General features: G+C 42.3%; 2 protein-coding genes across 18 annotated transcripts in view; both read right to left on the bottom strand.

Annotated features, from left to right (window-relative positions):
- UBR4 (ubiquitin protein ligase E3 component n-recognin 4) overlaps nt 1–7,405 on the bottom strand; it is a 130,593-nt gene extending 123,188 nt beyond the window's left edge. For 9 of the 12 annotated variants that reach the window (XM_064589835.1, XM_064589836.1, XM_064589837.1 and 6 more), the window contains exons 1-2: nt 7,181–7,401; nt 220–317 (exon numbers count right to left, since the gene is read on the bottom strand). In XM_064589835.1, the coding sequence (XP_064445905.1) occupies nt 220–317; nt 7,181–7,356 (274 nt within the window). In that variant the 5' untranslated portion in view covers nt 7,357–7,401. Of the gene's footprint in view, nt 1–219; nt 318–7,180 lie in introns of all 12 variants that reach the window. The other 3 variants (XM_064589845.1, XM_064589846.1, XM_064589844.1) reach the window with 2 other exon arrangements.
- A 5,395-nt stretch (nt 7,406–12,800) lies between these two features.
- Nucleotides 12,801–16,208, bottom strand: part of EMC1 (ER membrane protein complex subunit 1) — a 29,747-nt gene continuing 26,339 nt past the window's right edge. The window contains exon 23 of one of the 6 annotated variants that reach the window (XM_064589847.1): nt 12,801–13,495. In XM_064589847.1, the coding sequence (XP_064445917.1) occupies nt 13,381–13,495 (115 nt within the window). In that variant the 3' untranslated portion in view covers nt 12,801–13,380. Of the gene's footprint in view, nt 13,496–13,574; nt 14,346–16,208 lie in introns of those variants that run through there. The other 5 variants (XM_054513111.2, XM_054513109.2, XM_054513110.2 and 2 more) reach the window with 5 other exon arrangements.

The following is a 16,208-nucleotide window of genomic DNA, read 5'->3' as shown; positions in this document are numbered from 1 at the left end:
CCAAACCAAGTACTTTTTAAACCCCTCTTGGTTGGTCTAAGTAACGGAACTTCCAGAGCCTTATCAGACTGATAGCGGTCTCTACTGTTGGGTGAACAGGTTAGGAGTGTTAAAATACATACTTCATTAACAACCTGTTCAGACACCCTACAAAGAGGAGACACAACCACCCCCCATCCCCAAGCCCTCAGAAGGGAGTGAAAAGAGTGGAATACTCACTGAGGCTGCAAACTGTTGTAATATAGTGTGTGGAAAGTGCAACAAAAGAGGAGTAGAAGGGCTCGTACTGCTTCTCGTGGTGCAGGATTTCAGATTCACTGCAAAGAAAATAATTCAACTAGCATTTATTTAGTGCTTCCTATCCGCCAGATACCCTACCCCTTTACAGGCATTACCATACTTAATCCTTAGAGCAGCCCCACTTGGGAGGCACTGTTACCATCCCTATGTTCAAGATCGAGAAAGTGAAGGTTAGCAAATTAAAAGTAAGCACCTTGCTCAAGGTGTCAGGCTTAGGGAGTTTCAAAGGCTAACAGGTAGGAAACATTTTCACACTCACTTAGAATTAAAGAAGTACAAGTTAAAACATAACAGGATGCCATTTTGTCCTTTATTACTGGTTGGCAAAGACCAAAAGCTAATAATGTCATGTGCTGGCAAAAAGGGAGTAGACCAGAGCACTCAAAATACTGTTAGTGGGAATACAAGTCATCGTAACCCATGCTGAAGACCAAATAAGACCAGTCCATAATGCAAGAATCAACAACTCGGGGAGAAATCACCTGATCAATGCTAAAACCCAAAATTCACCAGGTATCAGAGTCCTCCTGTCTCCCCACGCCCCCCAACCAGGACATAGCTAGATCACAACAAATTCAGGGATTTTAACCATATCCCTTATCTTAAGATGAGGAAATGCCCTCTTCTGTGAAAATCTGGAGCCCAACTAAGTCTTAAAGCTATACATGTATGTCATTCTAGCAAATCAGATGCTAATCCCCAACCCCTGAAACAAGAAGACAATGAAAACAAAATAAAACAAACTGTATCTTATTAAATGGAAAGAACAGAAGGCTGTGGCTGAACAGTTTCCTCAGTGAGTTAATTCTCCAAACAGAAGTATCAGCCTAGGAAGGGAAATGTACACAGTCAGGACTCTCTCCACTTGCCAAATCAACACAAGAGCCAAAAAGACAAGTTCAACACTGGGGAGGTGCCAGTGTGAGTGATGAATCACCTCAAATAGCACTTAAGAGTCTGGCATTGCAAACACTCTGCTATGTGGGGATTTATCTAGGATAAATGGGGATTTATCAAAGATCAGTTCCTTATCTCGGAATAATTGCTTTACCAAGAAAAAATATTTATGGAGCATCTATGATGTACAAGGGTCTTCCTGACCACCAAGGATCATTTCTATTTGTCAGATGGACAAAAAAGAGGAAACAAAAACCTTTAAACACTAAGTAACACTCAGTTTCTGGTGGGCATCATAATTGGTATAAGGTCATATCCTACTCAGTAGAAAACTCCCTACTATATCTCCTACTTCCACCTCATATACTTAGTTGTTCCTTCATTCCACCCTTGTATTTTCTTAGTCATTGTTCTAAGGTTTTTCCACCCTGTAATTTGATGTATTTTACTGAGTCATTTACCTTCTCTGTTTTATTTCAAAAGTTCAGAGCTGCTTATCCCCATGTTTTTCAGCTGAACGGGCTTACTAGAACTAAGAGAAAAACTGCCCACCCAAAGGATTCTGTTGTTTTCATTTCCATTCAGATAATGAAATACATCCAAAATACAAGAATAAACTCATTTAACTGCCTGGTTCAATGTTGCGCCTTTGTGATTTTCCTGCCCTAGAAATGCACAACTGCCTCATTCCAATAAAAAAACAAGAATGTACTTTGGGGAAAGATGGGCATTGGCATACAAAAAAATGGAGCACTCTCAAGCTCCACTTACAGTTTGCTTAGGGCAACTAAGGATAAACCTGGGGAAATTAAGGGGCACCTGGATGGCTCAGATGGTTAAGCATCTGCCTTCGGCTCAGGTCATGATCCCAGCGTCCTGGGATCGAGTCCCGCATCGGGCTCCCTGCTCTTTGGGAGCCTGCTTCTCCCTCTGCCTCTGCCTCTCTCTCTCTCTCTGTCTCTCATGAATAAATAAATAAAATCTTTAAAAAAAAAAAAAAAACCTGGGGAAATAAATCTGAAAAGACTTGGAAGGAGGGAGTAGACATGTGGACATGTGGCCCAAAGGACAATACCATATCTCTTGATTTTAAAGAAACAAGTGTATATGAGTCACCTAATGAAGACTTGCTGCCACCCTCATTCCCCAAGAATCTGAAAAACACCAAGATACCAGAAGACGCAAAGAAATGGAAAAAATGGGACAAAAGGCAAGAAGTTAGGTAGGAATGGGGAAGAAGGAAGAACTGCAGAAAAATATAACTAGAGAAAGGAAAAAAAGACTTATAGATAAAAATATATCTCCCCTCTGGGCGGTCAAGCTATCTTCCTCAAACATCTGCTTCTTCTAACAAACATTCCAACCACACCACCACTGGGGCTGAAATACTGCTGAAAGACAGGGAATCTGAAACATTTATATCCCATACAAAATAAATGTGAGGCAGAGTACAAAGGGAAACAGCAGCTACGCAGCCCAGTCACAGAAATCCAATTTGACATGTAAGTAAAAAAATAACTGGCTCAGGTCTGGAAATATCTGCTTTTTTAAGGAAAAGGTGGAACTCCAAGAGGACAAAATAAAAGACTACAAATTCACCTTCCTTTTCCCCCTTAGATACCACACTATTTATATCTTTTTTCTAAACTATGGAAACTCCACACACTCCTTTCCCTTTATCAGAGTCATAAACCCCCAAGAACAGAATCCACTGTGCCTATTTCATGACACAATCAGGAAACAAGGACGCATAATGAATACAATTAAAGAATAAAAGCATTAAAAAATATATGCCTACTGAACATCTGCTGTATGTCACAGAGTAACACACGTTTAACCAAAGAACTAAAAGCTTTCAGATACCTCCTTCACTCTTGACAAACTTGTGGTGAATGTGACACTAAGACATTAACCAGCCATGAGGACTAATCTCACAATTACACTCTATCACTTGGTGGCAGGCTTTTTTTTCCTGTAGGTCAATCATGAACTTCTGTCCTACAGCATGTAAATTCAGAAGACTGACATTAGTGTATCCCTTTCCCCTTTCAAGATATTTAGGAAACGACCGAACACTATCTAATAGAGATTTTCTAATAGCTTCCACCTTCCCAAGTAGGTCTCTCTGGCCTAAATTTTACCGAACACCTAGGAGGCAGAGGCTGAAAGAGATTTATCATTGAGGAGGCCAGGACAGCCTAGGAAGGACTGGCTCATGAGAAAGAGGCATTTTTTAAAAATATTTATTTACTTATTTATTTATTTATTTGGGGGGGTAATCTACAAAGTGTCAATCAAAGTGTTCAATGACAATCATGGTCACTAACATATCTTACACAGAGTTAAATCTTTTTTTTTTTAAAGATTTTATTTATTTGTTGGGGGGGGGAGCACAACAAGCAGGGGGAGTGGCAGGCAGAGGGGAGCTGAGCAGGGAGCCCGATGTGGGACTCGATCCCAGCACCCTGGGACCATGACCTGAGCAGAAGGCAGACGCTTAACCAACTGAGCCACCCAGGCGCCCCTTACACAGAGTTAAGAAAGTAATTCTGTATTTGATGGTACCTTAAACCATAAGGTTACATTCAGCAATTATACTAATTAATCCCAAATACGGCATGTGCTCCATTGAGCTAATGCTAGCTCCATTTCTGGTCTGGAAAAGTAAGGGCACTGTAAAGATTTTCAATCCTTACTATTAAAAGACATACGAGCTAAAGGCCAGTAGAAATGAAAATGCATTTCTTGTTAAGTAAACTAGGTATGTTTTTCTTTTAAAAATCAAAGGACATTTTTGAAAGTATGCTTCCCAGTTTACCCATGCTAATCTATTCCTCCTTTGTTTCATAGTTTGGTTACAAAGTCAAACTTAATAAACAGGATCTAGACCTAGAAATTGTTATCTACCTTTGCTTCAAACCCAAAGTTCAATTCCAACTATAAAGGTATGAAAGACTAGAGATGGCAAGTGGACTGGTGGAGCACGGAGGAGTCTCAGGGCAAGTCATCATCCCCAAAGGTCAAACAGGGAGAAATTCAGTGGATGAGCAGGCTGTCAGATAGGAAGGAAGAGCTGGCAAAGACGGAGCCAGGACATCGAAAAGGGAAGCAGAGAGTAGTAGATTGCAACAGAAAAACAGGTCTCTGGAGGCAAGGGAGAAAAACATGGCAGTCATAACAGAAAGGGAACCCCAAATGGGAGCAGCAACCCCAGAAGTAAAGTAGCAGCCTAGGCACCTAAACCTTACCTACAAAACAAAGCCCACCACAGCACCTGTATAGTGCTGACTCTGACCTGGTCCTGTATTCGATGGCCATAACTCTATATTCAAGAAATACTTCCACAATTCTGACACCCTCATTTCTTTTTTTTTTTAAAGATTTTATTTATTGGGACGCCTGGGTGGCTCAGTCGGTTAAGCGTCTGCCTTCGGCTCAGGTCATGATCCCAGGGTCCTGGGATTGAGCCCCGCATCGGGCTCCCTGCTCAGCAGGGAGCCTGCTTCTCCCTCTCCCACTCCCCCTGCTTGTGTTCCCTCTCTCGCTGTGTCTCTTTCTGTCAAATAAATAAATAAAATCTTAAAAAAAAAAGAATGGTTTTTGCAATTTTTATATGGCTGAAAAATAATTTTTAAGACTATGTTGTGACACGTAAATATTTGAAATTCACATTTTAGTGTCCATAAGTAAGATTTTGGAACACATCCACACCCATTCATTTATGTATTGTGTAAGGCTGCTTTTGCTATACAATGACCAAGTTGACTAATCCACACAGAGAATGTACAGCCTGCAAATATTTACTCTCTGGCCCTTTACAAAAAAAAAAAAAAAAAAAAAAGCATGCCGACCTCTGCTCTATACCAAACTGAACACTACTAGTATGTTTGGTTGTTTTTTACTGTAAAGAACTTCTAAGCCAGGTATTCTGAAAACTTTTCTAGGATCATATTCCTCTCATAGAGCCTAAAGAGGACGTATAACCAGCTTTCAAAGTGAATTGAGCAACAAAACCAGAACCAAGACTTCGGGGATCTTGCCTTACAATAAAAGTGTTTGTTACTAAACACCCATTAGTTTGGATATCTTTTCTAAACCGTGAAGAGTTCTTACTAGTATCTTACACAGGCAACTCTTGATTACCTCAGGGTGCAAGAGAGGGCACTGTCATTTATTTGGCAAAATTCAAACCTAGTTTGATGTATTTGGCTTTGGCTCCTTCTACAAGCTGGACAGAGTTGCTAAGCCATTATAGTTTTAAAAAGATGGATCTGGAATACCGGATGAATGGGAGGGTGTCATGTCCATAAAAACATAAAAGCAGGGGTGCCTGGCTGGCTCAGTGGGGCATGCGACTCTTGATCTTGGGTTTGAGAATTGGAGCCCCACAGGTGTAGAGCTTACTTAAAAATAAAATCTTTGAAATAAATAAATTAATAAATAAATAAAAGCAAATATTCTAGAGTGGAACACTGTCCATCACATGTCACGTGATGAGTATAATGTAGGAAAAATACCACAGAACCAAACGTTTAAAAAGTTAAAAAAGAGGGGCGCCTGGGTGGCTCAGTCGTTAAGGGTCTGCCTTCGGCTCAGGTCCTGATCCCAGGGTCCTGGGATCGAGCCCCGCATCGGGCTCCCTGCTCCGCGGGAAGCCTGCTTCTCCCTCTCCCACTCCCCCTGCTTGTGTTCCCTCTCTCGCCGTGTCTCTCTCTGTCAAATAAATAAATAAAAATCTTTAATAAAAAAAAAAGTTAAAAAAGAGGCCACATAACTTGAGAGCAGTATCTTGATACTTGTTTACGTCTTTAAAACACTCCTGGCTTAATAATTATATAGGAAAACCCATCTGTAAAGTTAACTGTGAAATTACCAAACACAGCTGATATTTTATTGTAACTTAAAAAAAAAAAAAAAGCATCCAAAGCATCACAAACCTAACAAGAGGCACTAACAAGAGGCACTACAATAAACAATTTGTCAAGTCATGGGCCTCCCTTGAGTAATAAATAGCAATTTCTAACCTTCTGGATAACATTACCATGTACCCTTGTTACCTTTGTTCTCAAGAAGCTAAAATGACCCAGTCAGCAATTGCAGATTGTTGGAAGTAAGGTTTGACTAGTAAAATAAAAGTGAGACTGCCTTTAAAAGCACGTCGACCATTAAACCAATGAAAGGCTCCTCTGAGCAAGGTTAAGCCAGGAAAAGACAGGCAGTCGATATCATGGCATTGTATGAACACAACTATCACGATCTAAGAACTCTGGACAAAATGACAAAGCGATTTAATACCAAATCAATAAATGACCCCGTTTGTAAGAGAGTCTGAAGATATTTTATCGTGAGAGCGCGCGCGCGCGCAAGCGAGGGCACTGTTTCTGTGGGAAAATGACCTCAGACTAACACTGAAATGGTTTCACCAAAGACCGTTACAGTATCAATATACATTAAGTGCAACCTGAAAAGAGAGTCCTCCGTGGTCACTAGTGGCTTCAGTCACAGAAACAGCACGTGCCCCCAGTGATTACAGCACCACTGAAAGACCGTTATTAAATTATGTGGCACATCTCCAATTTAAACCCCAGGCTCCGCTCTGGCCCAGGCTAGGGGGATGAGCGCGGGCAAGAAGTGCAAACTCATCAGTGCTTTGACCTTAACACAGGGGGCAGCCCCGGGGACATTCCCCTAAGAGCGCGAAGCGTCCCAAAGTCACTCCCAAACGGCTCCGGCCACGCCCTCTCAAGAGGGCGTCCTCAAAAGTTTTCCTCGGAAGGGAAATCGAGGCACAGATAATTTACACGGACCGGCGGAAGGAGCCCCGGACAAGCCCTCGTCTGCCTAGATCGGGGAGCCCCGAAGCCGCGACTGGGGCGGCGGTCGCCAAGCAGCAGAAAGCGGCCTGGGAAGCGGGTCCAGACGATCCGGCACCACCTCCCCTCCCCCTCCCTACGCCCGCCTCGCCGGGGCCGCCGCCCGGTACCTCTCGATGACCGAGGCCACCAGCTGCGGCAACTCCTTCATCTCGAAGGCGGAATAGGACGCGGACAGCAGGGGCCGCACCGCCACCTCCCAGCCCGGGGTTGTGTCCGCCCCCGTCGCCGGGGCCCCTGGCGCCGACGCCGGCGCCGCCGCCTCTTCGCCGCCGCTCGTCGCCATCTTCCGTCGTACTACTGCGGCTCCCTTCGGGGGCTTGCCACCGGTCCAGCACCGCCTCCCGGGAGGGGGCGGAAGTGACGCAATCTGCGCGTCAGACTGCGCGACGCAGTCGCCGGGCAAAACACGCGAAGCGCAAGGCGGCCTCCCTCAGCTTCAGGAGAAGCGCGGCGCGGTGCGGCGCGGAGGCCGGCCGGAGGAGCTGCGCCTGCGCAGGATTTACGCCCTCGGAGGAGGGCGGGGGAGCGCCTGCGCGCTGGGAGTCGTTCCTGAAGGTGGGAGCGATGGGGCCTCGGGGCATCGGGGGAAGGTGAGTTGGGATTTGGTTGAAGTTGGCAAGACCAGGACAGCGGAACAGGCTATGCATCTGCGCATGTAATGGTCCCGGCCCGAGACTGCTAAGGACGAGAGTCCGATCACTCACCCGCTTCCTCCTCTCCCGAGTGCCCCCCACAATAGTGATACCACAGCGTACATAGTCTACAAAACTTTCTACTCCCCACGCCACCTCTCGCTATGACAGTCACTAGTCTTACTTAATTCTGGCCCAAATCCCTCTTGTGTTTTCATTACCTTCACTAGTAATATTACCAGCTCGCATTTTACATTGCTCTCTGCAATTTGTCCCGGCAGGTTGTGTTTTCCCCGTTTTTCTACCAGCAAAGAAAGAATGTTAGCTTTAATAACGGGCTTTTTGCCGATATATCGATCTGGGTTCCAGATCTAAGAGGGAAAAGCAGTTTGACTTGACAGTTGACTCAAGGAAAGGTGTGCGTGCTTCGAAGACATTCTTGGGGGGTGGTAGGTGTGTCAGTGGAGGACGTCAAGCCCTAGGCCCTGTGACCCACAGCCCGCCTAAATAAAGACATCTTCGCAAGAACTATGGACGGTTTGATAACCCTGAAGCCCTGAAATTCTTCTCCAAGTGTTGGAGGACCTCCTTTTGTTACCGGCGTAACTCATTAATAAATTGGTACCTGATGATCGATTTGCACTTGTAGTAAGAAAAGAGCTATTTTACATTAGGGATAAAATGCAGTCAAGGTATTGACTCTTTGAGGAAAGTCAAGGTATTGCTACTCTTGGAGGAAAACGTGTCTTTAATAATAACCGTGGAGATTTTCCTTTATTTTCTCAGGGGATAATAATGACAACAGCAAGTTTCTTAAACATAAAAATACAAAAAGTTAAAGACGGAGAAAGAAGCCTTTCCATAACACAGTAATTATTGCACTAGTTTAAGATACTGAACCAGGCCTAAAGGAGAAGGCTTAAAATTTTAGAGTGGCTCTTGGGACATTCGTTTTATTTTACCCAAGGACAAAATTAATCTGCAGAGGTTCTCTTGGAAAGGTTTCAGGAAATAATAGAAGATCAAATGTTCCTGCCCCCCTCCTTCCCCCTCCACCTGTGGCTGGAAGAGAGAGAGTAAAAAAGTCAAATGCAGAATATCACAGGGAAATTTGCTCCTGTATGTAAACTAACATAACTTTTTAATATTTCTGGCTCATAGATTTGGAGAAAGCAATCCAGGTTAAGATCTTTCTTTACAGGGGTGCCTAGGCGGTTCAGTCCGTTAAGCATCTGTCTTTGGCTCAGGATCCTGGGATCTAGCCCCGTGTCCCGCTTCCTGCTCAGTGGGGAGCCTGCTTCTCCCTCTCCCTCTGCCTGCTGCTCCCCCTTATTGTTCTCTCTCTCTCAAATAAATATTTTTTTAAAAAAAAAGATCCTTCTTTATAAATACCACATCAATCCAGTATTGGAGATTTGTTCTTATGTTGCTACAAAGATTTGGAATGGCATCTGCATTCTAAAAAAAATTTTTTTAAATAAGCTGTGCTCCCAACTTGGGACTTGAGCTCAGGACCATGGAATCAAGAGTCACATGCTCTACCAACTGAGCCATCCAGGTGCCCCTCTACATTCTAAATTTAGATAAGAAAGGAACACAATAAATGGGGACTAAAAAAGACTTTTAGAGGAAACACAAGCTTCTAATACTCTAGTCCAGAAAATAAGATAGAAACTAAAGAGTAATTTTTATGAATTATTAACTGAAGATTTAAAGTATTCGTTTCCTTCTAATAGCCCAAGTGGCTGGGGAAGGAACTAAAATTTTAAAACTTAACAAAAGAGAGACATGATATGATCATATTACAAGAAATGCAGTGAAAGAAAAAAATTAAGCAGCCATGACTGAATGGTATTCAAGTGGGGATTCAGACTAGGAGGAAGTGTGGAGAAACCGGCAGGGAGTGAAAACGTTCTATATCGTGACAGGAGTCAGGGTTACATGAATATACACACAATATTCATTCAACTATATACTTACGATGTATTCATGTTAGTTAAAAATTATACCTCAATCTAAAAACAAAGGGGACCTGGGTAGCTTAATCACTTAAGCGTCCCACTCTTGATTTTGGCTCAGGTCATGATCTCAGGGTCATGAAATCAAGCCCCCCCATCAGGCTCTGTGCACAGTGTAGAGCCTGCTTAAGATTCTGTCACTCTCCCTCCACCCCTCCCCCCCTTAAATAAATAAATAAAATTTTAAAAATCTCTTTAAAAAAATAAAGTGAAAACAACAAGAGGTCATTGTCACTCCACAAACCTCAAAGCCAGAAATATTGGCAGTTTTTATTTCAAAAAAATTCCATCTGATAAGAGTTGCATGAAATAAATCCTAGTAGGTATTGTGTGTTATTCATTACTTGAATAAACCACAGGTATTAACTCCCAGGGGCCAACAGAAATCAATCTGTTCTCGAGCTTTTACAAATTTATAAGAACCAATAGTGCATATTTTATGGAAACTCCTAATGGAAAGCAGCTCCTTTTTGGTAACTCACAATGAAGGGAGATTTTTTTTTTTTTTACATCAGTAATATAAGGAAATAGGGACACCTCGATGGCTCAATCAGTTGGGTGTCTGCCTTCGGCTCAGGTCATGATCCCAGGGTCCTGGGATCGAGTCCCATGTCAGGCTTCCTGCTCAGCCTGGAACCTGCTTCTCCCTCTGCTTGCTGCTCCCCCTGCCTGTGCGCATGCGCTCTCTCTCTCTGACAAATAAAATCTTTTAAAAAAAATAATATAAGGAAATAGATTAGAAGCCTAATTTAATTTAGTAATATGATAGTCATTTGTAATCCACAAGTATTGATTATTTTTCTCATAATACTGCATTTTATATGGTATGAATTTAGAACAAAGAAGAAAATGTGCCTTGCAGCCTTCTTGCAATTTTGGCAATTGTGCAGGGACTAGAATAGAAGGTCAGTTTTACAGAATAGCAGGAAGCAAGACTTACAGGAAACTGAGGAAGAAAAGAGCACAATTGAAATGATTAAAATTATAAGGTGAACATCCAAATTTGCAATACTGTTCAGTAACAGCCAATGTGAATTAATTAATAAAAGCTTGACTGCCAAACTTCTACAAAATGAAGCTTAGATACACTAATTCAGCTTAACCTAAATAATTTACATAAGATCGCAAATATATCAGAAGAGTTTTGTTTTAGGGGCACCTGGGTGGCTCAGTTGGTTAAGCTACCAACTTGATTTCAACTCAGGTCATGATCTCAGGGTCCTGGGATTGAGCCCCACGTTGAGCTCCGCACTCAGCACGGAGTCTGCTTGTCTTCTCTCCCTCTGCTCCTCCCCCTGCTCACACTCTCTCTTTTTTTTTTAAGATCTTACTTGTTTATTTGAGAGAGCAAGAGCAGAGGGAGAAGCAGACTCCCCACTGGGATCGAGTCCCAGTCCTCAGGTGCCCCAATAAATAAAATCTTTAAAAAAAGAAGAAGAGTTTTGTTTTGTAAAATGACTTTTGTAGTCCTCAGACCTACCATTGCCATCGTTTAGGATTTACACTCAGCAAAATTTTAGACCACCAGATTTAGAGATTAGGAGGGAGACGGATAAATCAAATGTGGAAAAATGTTAATATCTGTGGAATCTGAGTGAAGGGTATCTGAGAATTATTTGTACTACTCTTGTAACATTTCTCTAAGTCTGAAATTGCATCAAAAAGTTTAAAAAACCAGTTTGTAAATACTTTGTGATTAGGAAAACATGATTTGAATATAATGACATGTGGCAGGCACTTAGCAGAAGTAAAGAAGTATACTTAAAAGTCTAGAAAAAGTGGAGTCAAATGATTGTACTGTATCTTTTAGCACTGTTAGGGGACAGGGGATGGGAGCTGTCCTGGTCAGCAGACATGAACATTCTGGTCTCATAGCAGAAGCATGCCTATCATTAAAACCATGTGTATAATATCACATCCTCTATTCTAACTCCAGAATAACCAAACAAGCTTATAATAGCATTTTAACTTATTATATAAGCTTTTTTATAGGATATGCATTCCAACTAGCAGACATAAGTATTCTCCTTTTCACAACTATCATCTTCATTGTCATCTATAAACTGGCATTCTGGTTTGTCAGTCTTCTAATCTAGCTTGTTGTGTGACAGCACATGGAATATACATCACCAAAACTGTAGAGAATAAGGGCACTTATATGAGTAAACGTGCCTTTGAAATGCTCATTTTTAGTTTGCTTTATTGACTTTCACTCATTCCGATTGTGTGTGAGGTGATAGAGTGAGAGAGAGTGAGCAGGGGGAGGGGCAGAGGGAGACAGAGTGTGCAGGGGAGACTCCCCACTCGATCCCAGTGGGGAGTCTGCTTCTCCCTCTGCTCTTGCTCTCTCAAATAAACAAGTAAGATCTTAAAAAAAAGAGAGAGAGAGAGTGAGCAGGGGGAGGAGCAGAGGGAGACAGAGTGTGCTTCCATATAAATCTGTGGCTATTTTATAAAGATACCCTCCTAAATGTCATCAGTCTGTATACTGGGAAAGGCACCTTCTCAGTATCATGGATCAGAAATTTACATAAGCCTCAGTGCTAGTGGAAAAATGGCTTCTTGGTTGGAGGTCAGTCTCAAGGTCACACTCTAGTGCCTTAAGTGGAAAGAGGGTATGCACACATCCTTTACGTTATAAATCCTTACTGGAATGATGGTCTAAAGAATACAAAATAGACTTGCCTGAAAGAGCATTCGATTGTTCTCATAAAAATCGCTAATAGAGTAACACTTAAGAATTTCAACCTTGTGACCATAAAAAAAAGTGTTTGGGAGATCCATATTGCTAATATGGAAAGCTCTCCATGATACATTAAGTGATAAAATCAAGTTGCAGAATATTATGGGATCTGGAGAGACACATGCCAAATTATTCAGTGGTGACCTCTGAAAAATAGAGAATGGGGGAAGGTTTTGAGGAGAGATTCATCTTACTGTTTGGGGCATTAATTTTTTTTTCTTAGTCTTTTTAAATAAAGCACTTGGAGACCAAATTTTGATGAGGGAGCAGAAGGCTAGCTGAGGGCAAAGCACAAGCTGACACCCTGCAACCACCCCCCACCCACCCACCTCCCACTCCTGGGTGGGATTTGTGTGACATTCATCCAGGAAACTTCCAACTGTCTTAATGCTTTGCTAGAGGGAAAAACAAACTTAGCTTGATAATAGCAAGATCTCCAGTATCCTGACGGTCTTCTTTAGGATATGAAAGTCCTCTAGACACCTCCCTTTTTCCTTACCTCCCCCAACCCCGTAGTATATAATCAGTCGCTCCTTACAACCCCAGTGCAGCGCTCTCTACCCACAGGTCCTGTTCTTGTGCTTTAATAAAATCACCTTTTTGCACTGAAGACGTCTCAAGAATTCTTTCTTGGTGGTTGGCTCCGGACCTTAACCCCATCAACCTCACCTATATTCCAAAACTACATCAATTTGAAGCAGTTCATACAAAGTACCAGCATCTCTTTCGTTATTGAAAGGTAGATGGTATCTCTCAGTTTACATTTTATGCACAATAAAAGTGCACAGGATGTTGTCAACTTTTCGAGTTGAGTTATGGAATAACTCAATAATTTGAATATTAAGGTAGTTGTTACAAAGAATAGTGTTTTCCGGGGCGCCTGGGTGGCTCAGTCGTTAGCGGCTGCCTTCAACTCAGGTCATGATCCCAGGGTGCTGGGATCGAGCCCCGCATCGGGCTCCCAGCTCGGCGGGAAGCCTGCTTCTCCCTCTTCCACTCCCCCTGCTCGTGTTCCCTCTCTCGCTGTATCTGTCAAATAAATAAATAAATAAATAAATAAATAAATAAATAAATAAATAAATAAAAGTCTTCCAAAGCCTATTTGGACTTTGAGCCTATGTAATCACTTTATTTTGTTTCTATAAGTACATACCAATATAATAACAAAAAGATACTTTTCCCTTTTTAAATTTTTTTAAAAAATTTATTTGAGAGAGTGAGCAGGGGGAGGGGCAGAGGGAGAGGGACAAGCAGACTCTGTGCTAAGCACAGAGCCCAATGCAGGGCTCAATCCCAGGACCCCGAGATCATGACCTAAGCTGAAACCAAGAGTCAGACGCTTAACCAACCAAGCCACCCAGGTGCCCCAATACTTTCCCCTTTAAAACAGAAGTTATGGTATTGTAAAGCTCATTTCCCGTATTGATCTTGTGAGCATTTGTTTTAGGTATTAGATAGGGTTTGTTGGAGCTTGTTCCAGGGCCCTCCAGAAAAAGATGAGTAGGTCTACCTCTTGGCATTTCAGTAAATACAATTCCTAAGTCACCAAAGGCACTGTAGAAATTTTAACAACTGGGGACAAATGTCCTAAGGCGTCCTCTATGAAGGAGGTGTTGTACCCACTTGGGGAACTATTTGTCGGGGAGCAGCTTCATGCTTAAGATTGTGGGGAGTTGAGAAGACAGTTTAACGACCTCTGGGAGACACAGAACGACTGAAACAATAAAATGCGAGGGTGCCTCTGTGGGGGCAACTGTGTGGTTAGCAGCCAGGCAACTCAGGCATCCTGGGCAGCCGGGATCCACAGAGGAGGCTTTCTGGAGTTTAGACGTGAGACACACCAGATCTGGAGAAGAGAAGAAAGCATTCCAAATATAACCTATAGACAAAGAAGAGATTCAGGACTTAAAATGTTAAATGAGCAGAAATCAGTCAGTCAGTCTTGGGATGATTCTGATCATTGTAGCTTATGTGCTGGGCTCTGACAAAGAATAGCAATTTATAAGGGCAGTGAAACTAAAAAATCTGAAATTTTTGAGTTATGGACACCATCCAGACTGTGAACCTATCCCCCTACACAAGCAATGAAACGCATTCAGAGTTGAAGTGACTTGCGTTAAAGGCTCAAACATGGGACGCCTGGGTGGCTCAGTCGGTTCAAGGGCCTACCTTTGGCTCAGGTCATGAACCCAGTCCTGCATCGGGCTCCTTGCTCAGCCTGCTTCTCCCTCTGCCTGCCACTCCCCCTGCTTGTGTGCTTGCTCTCTCTCTCTGACAAATAAAATCTTTCAATAAATAAATAAATAAATGTCTCAAACACATACTTCAGGAACTGAGTATTTCTTTCTGTCATACTTTGTTCCAGAAAGGATTTAAGGCATCTTTCTGAATACATTATGTTCAAAATGCATTAGGTTGAAAAAAAAAAAACAAATAGCATGATTCCATTAAAGAGTCTGTCTACAAGAACACTAAACTCAGGCTATCAGTGCCCATATGAGTAATGTCGGTACTAGGCCACAGTAATTTTTGTATTTTAACTCTTTCTATAATAAGCATGTTCTATTTAAAATCAAGAAAGAGAGACTTTTTTAAGTGACTTAGGATCCTGACTATTCCTGATGCTGCGACCAGAAAGGAATTTCTCATTGGCCCTGTAGGTAATATGATCAACAGTGCCCTTAGCCACATTTCTTAGACTCAATACAAGTTGTAAAATCCATTTCTGAGGATGGGCTATGACAAAATATAACCCCCAAATTCAGCCTAGATGCACAGCTAGTTCTCTGCTGGCCTGGCTTAATCTAGGGATCGAGTTCAAAGTAGGTTGAAGATATATATATATATATATATAGGGGTGTCCACCACAAATCTGCCTCAACCCATCTCCTGAGTTGTTGGTTATTCTCCTCGTTACCGTCTTTTCACCCAGTTAGTTTTCTTTGTATCTTACTGTCTATCATTTGCCTTGTGTCAGCTGTGCCCAGTGCTTTTTGGGACCGGGTGAGATGCTGAATAATAGCACAGCTATTCTGTGGGGCCAGATAAGCAAGGGGCTACCTAGTTGAGCAATCATTGAAGCTGGTGAGAGAAGGAACATCCTCGAATGAAAACGAGAGTCAGACCAGGATTTATGGCTAAACAGATGGTCACAGGGATGCCTGTCAGTTTTACGGTGCTCCCGTGCTCCTAGAATTAGGCCTTGTACTCCCCAGAAAAAGGGCAAAGGAGTGAACTCACAATTCAGAATTGTGGACTGTAAGCAAAATAAATTGTAGAGGACTGGTAACAAACATTACGTGGGTTTCATGAAAGTTTACCTCTAACTTGTTCTGCTATTAAATTGGCAGGGTCAGCTGTCTCTTAGAGCCACCCACAGTTTATGACAATAAAACCATGTTATCTGCAATGTTAAGTTACTCACCTTTCTTTGTTGCGGGGGAGGAGGGGAGGGGAACAGGTGGTAATCTCTTCCCAAGGTGGTATTAAATCACTAAATTTACAATTTTAAGAGGAAGGAGGGTGGGGCATAACACATTACTATTTAACTCCCTTCCAAAAGAGTAACGTCATCTATCAAAAAAAATTTTAATTTTTTTTTTTTTAAGTTTTATTTAAGTAACCTCTACACCCACCGTGGGGCTTGAACTCACAACCCCGAGATCAAGAGTCGCATGCTCTTCCAACTGAGCCAGCCAGGTACTCCTCATCTATCAGAATTTTTTTTAAAAGTTCTTACTGA

Source organism: Mirounga angustirostris, unplaced genomic scaffold (assembly GCF_029215605.1).
Source record: "Mirounga angustirostris isolate CCGP_5_RB_7025 unplaced genomic scaffold, mMirAng1.0.hap1 SCAF_4, whole genome shotgun sequence".
Classification (NCBI taxonomy): domain Eukaryota; kingdom Metazoa; phylum Chordata; class Mammalia; order Carnivora; family Phocidae; genus Mirounga; species Mirounga angustirostris.
Note: the sequence above shows the minus strand (reverse complement) of the source record. Positions and strands in the feature narration are given on the sequence as shown.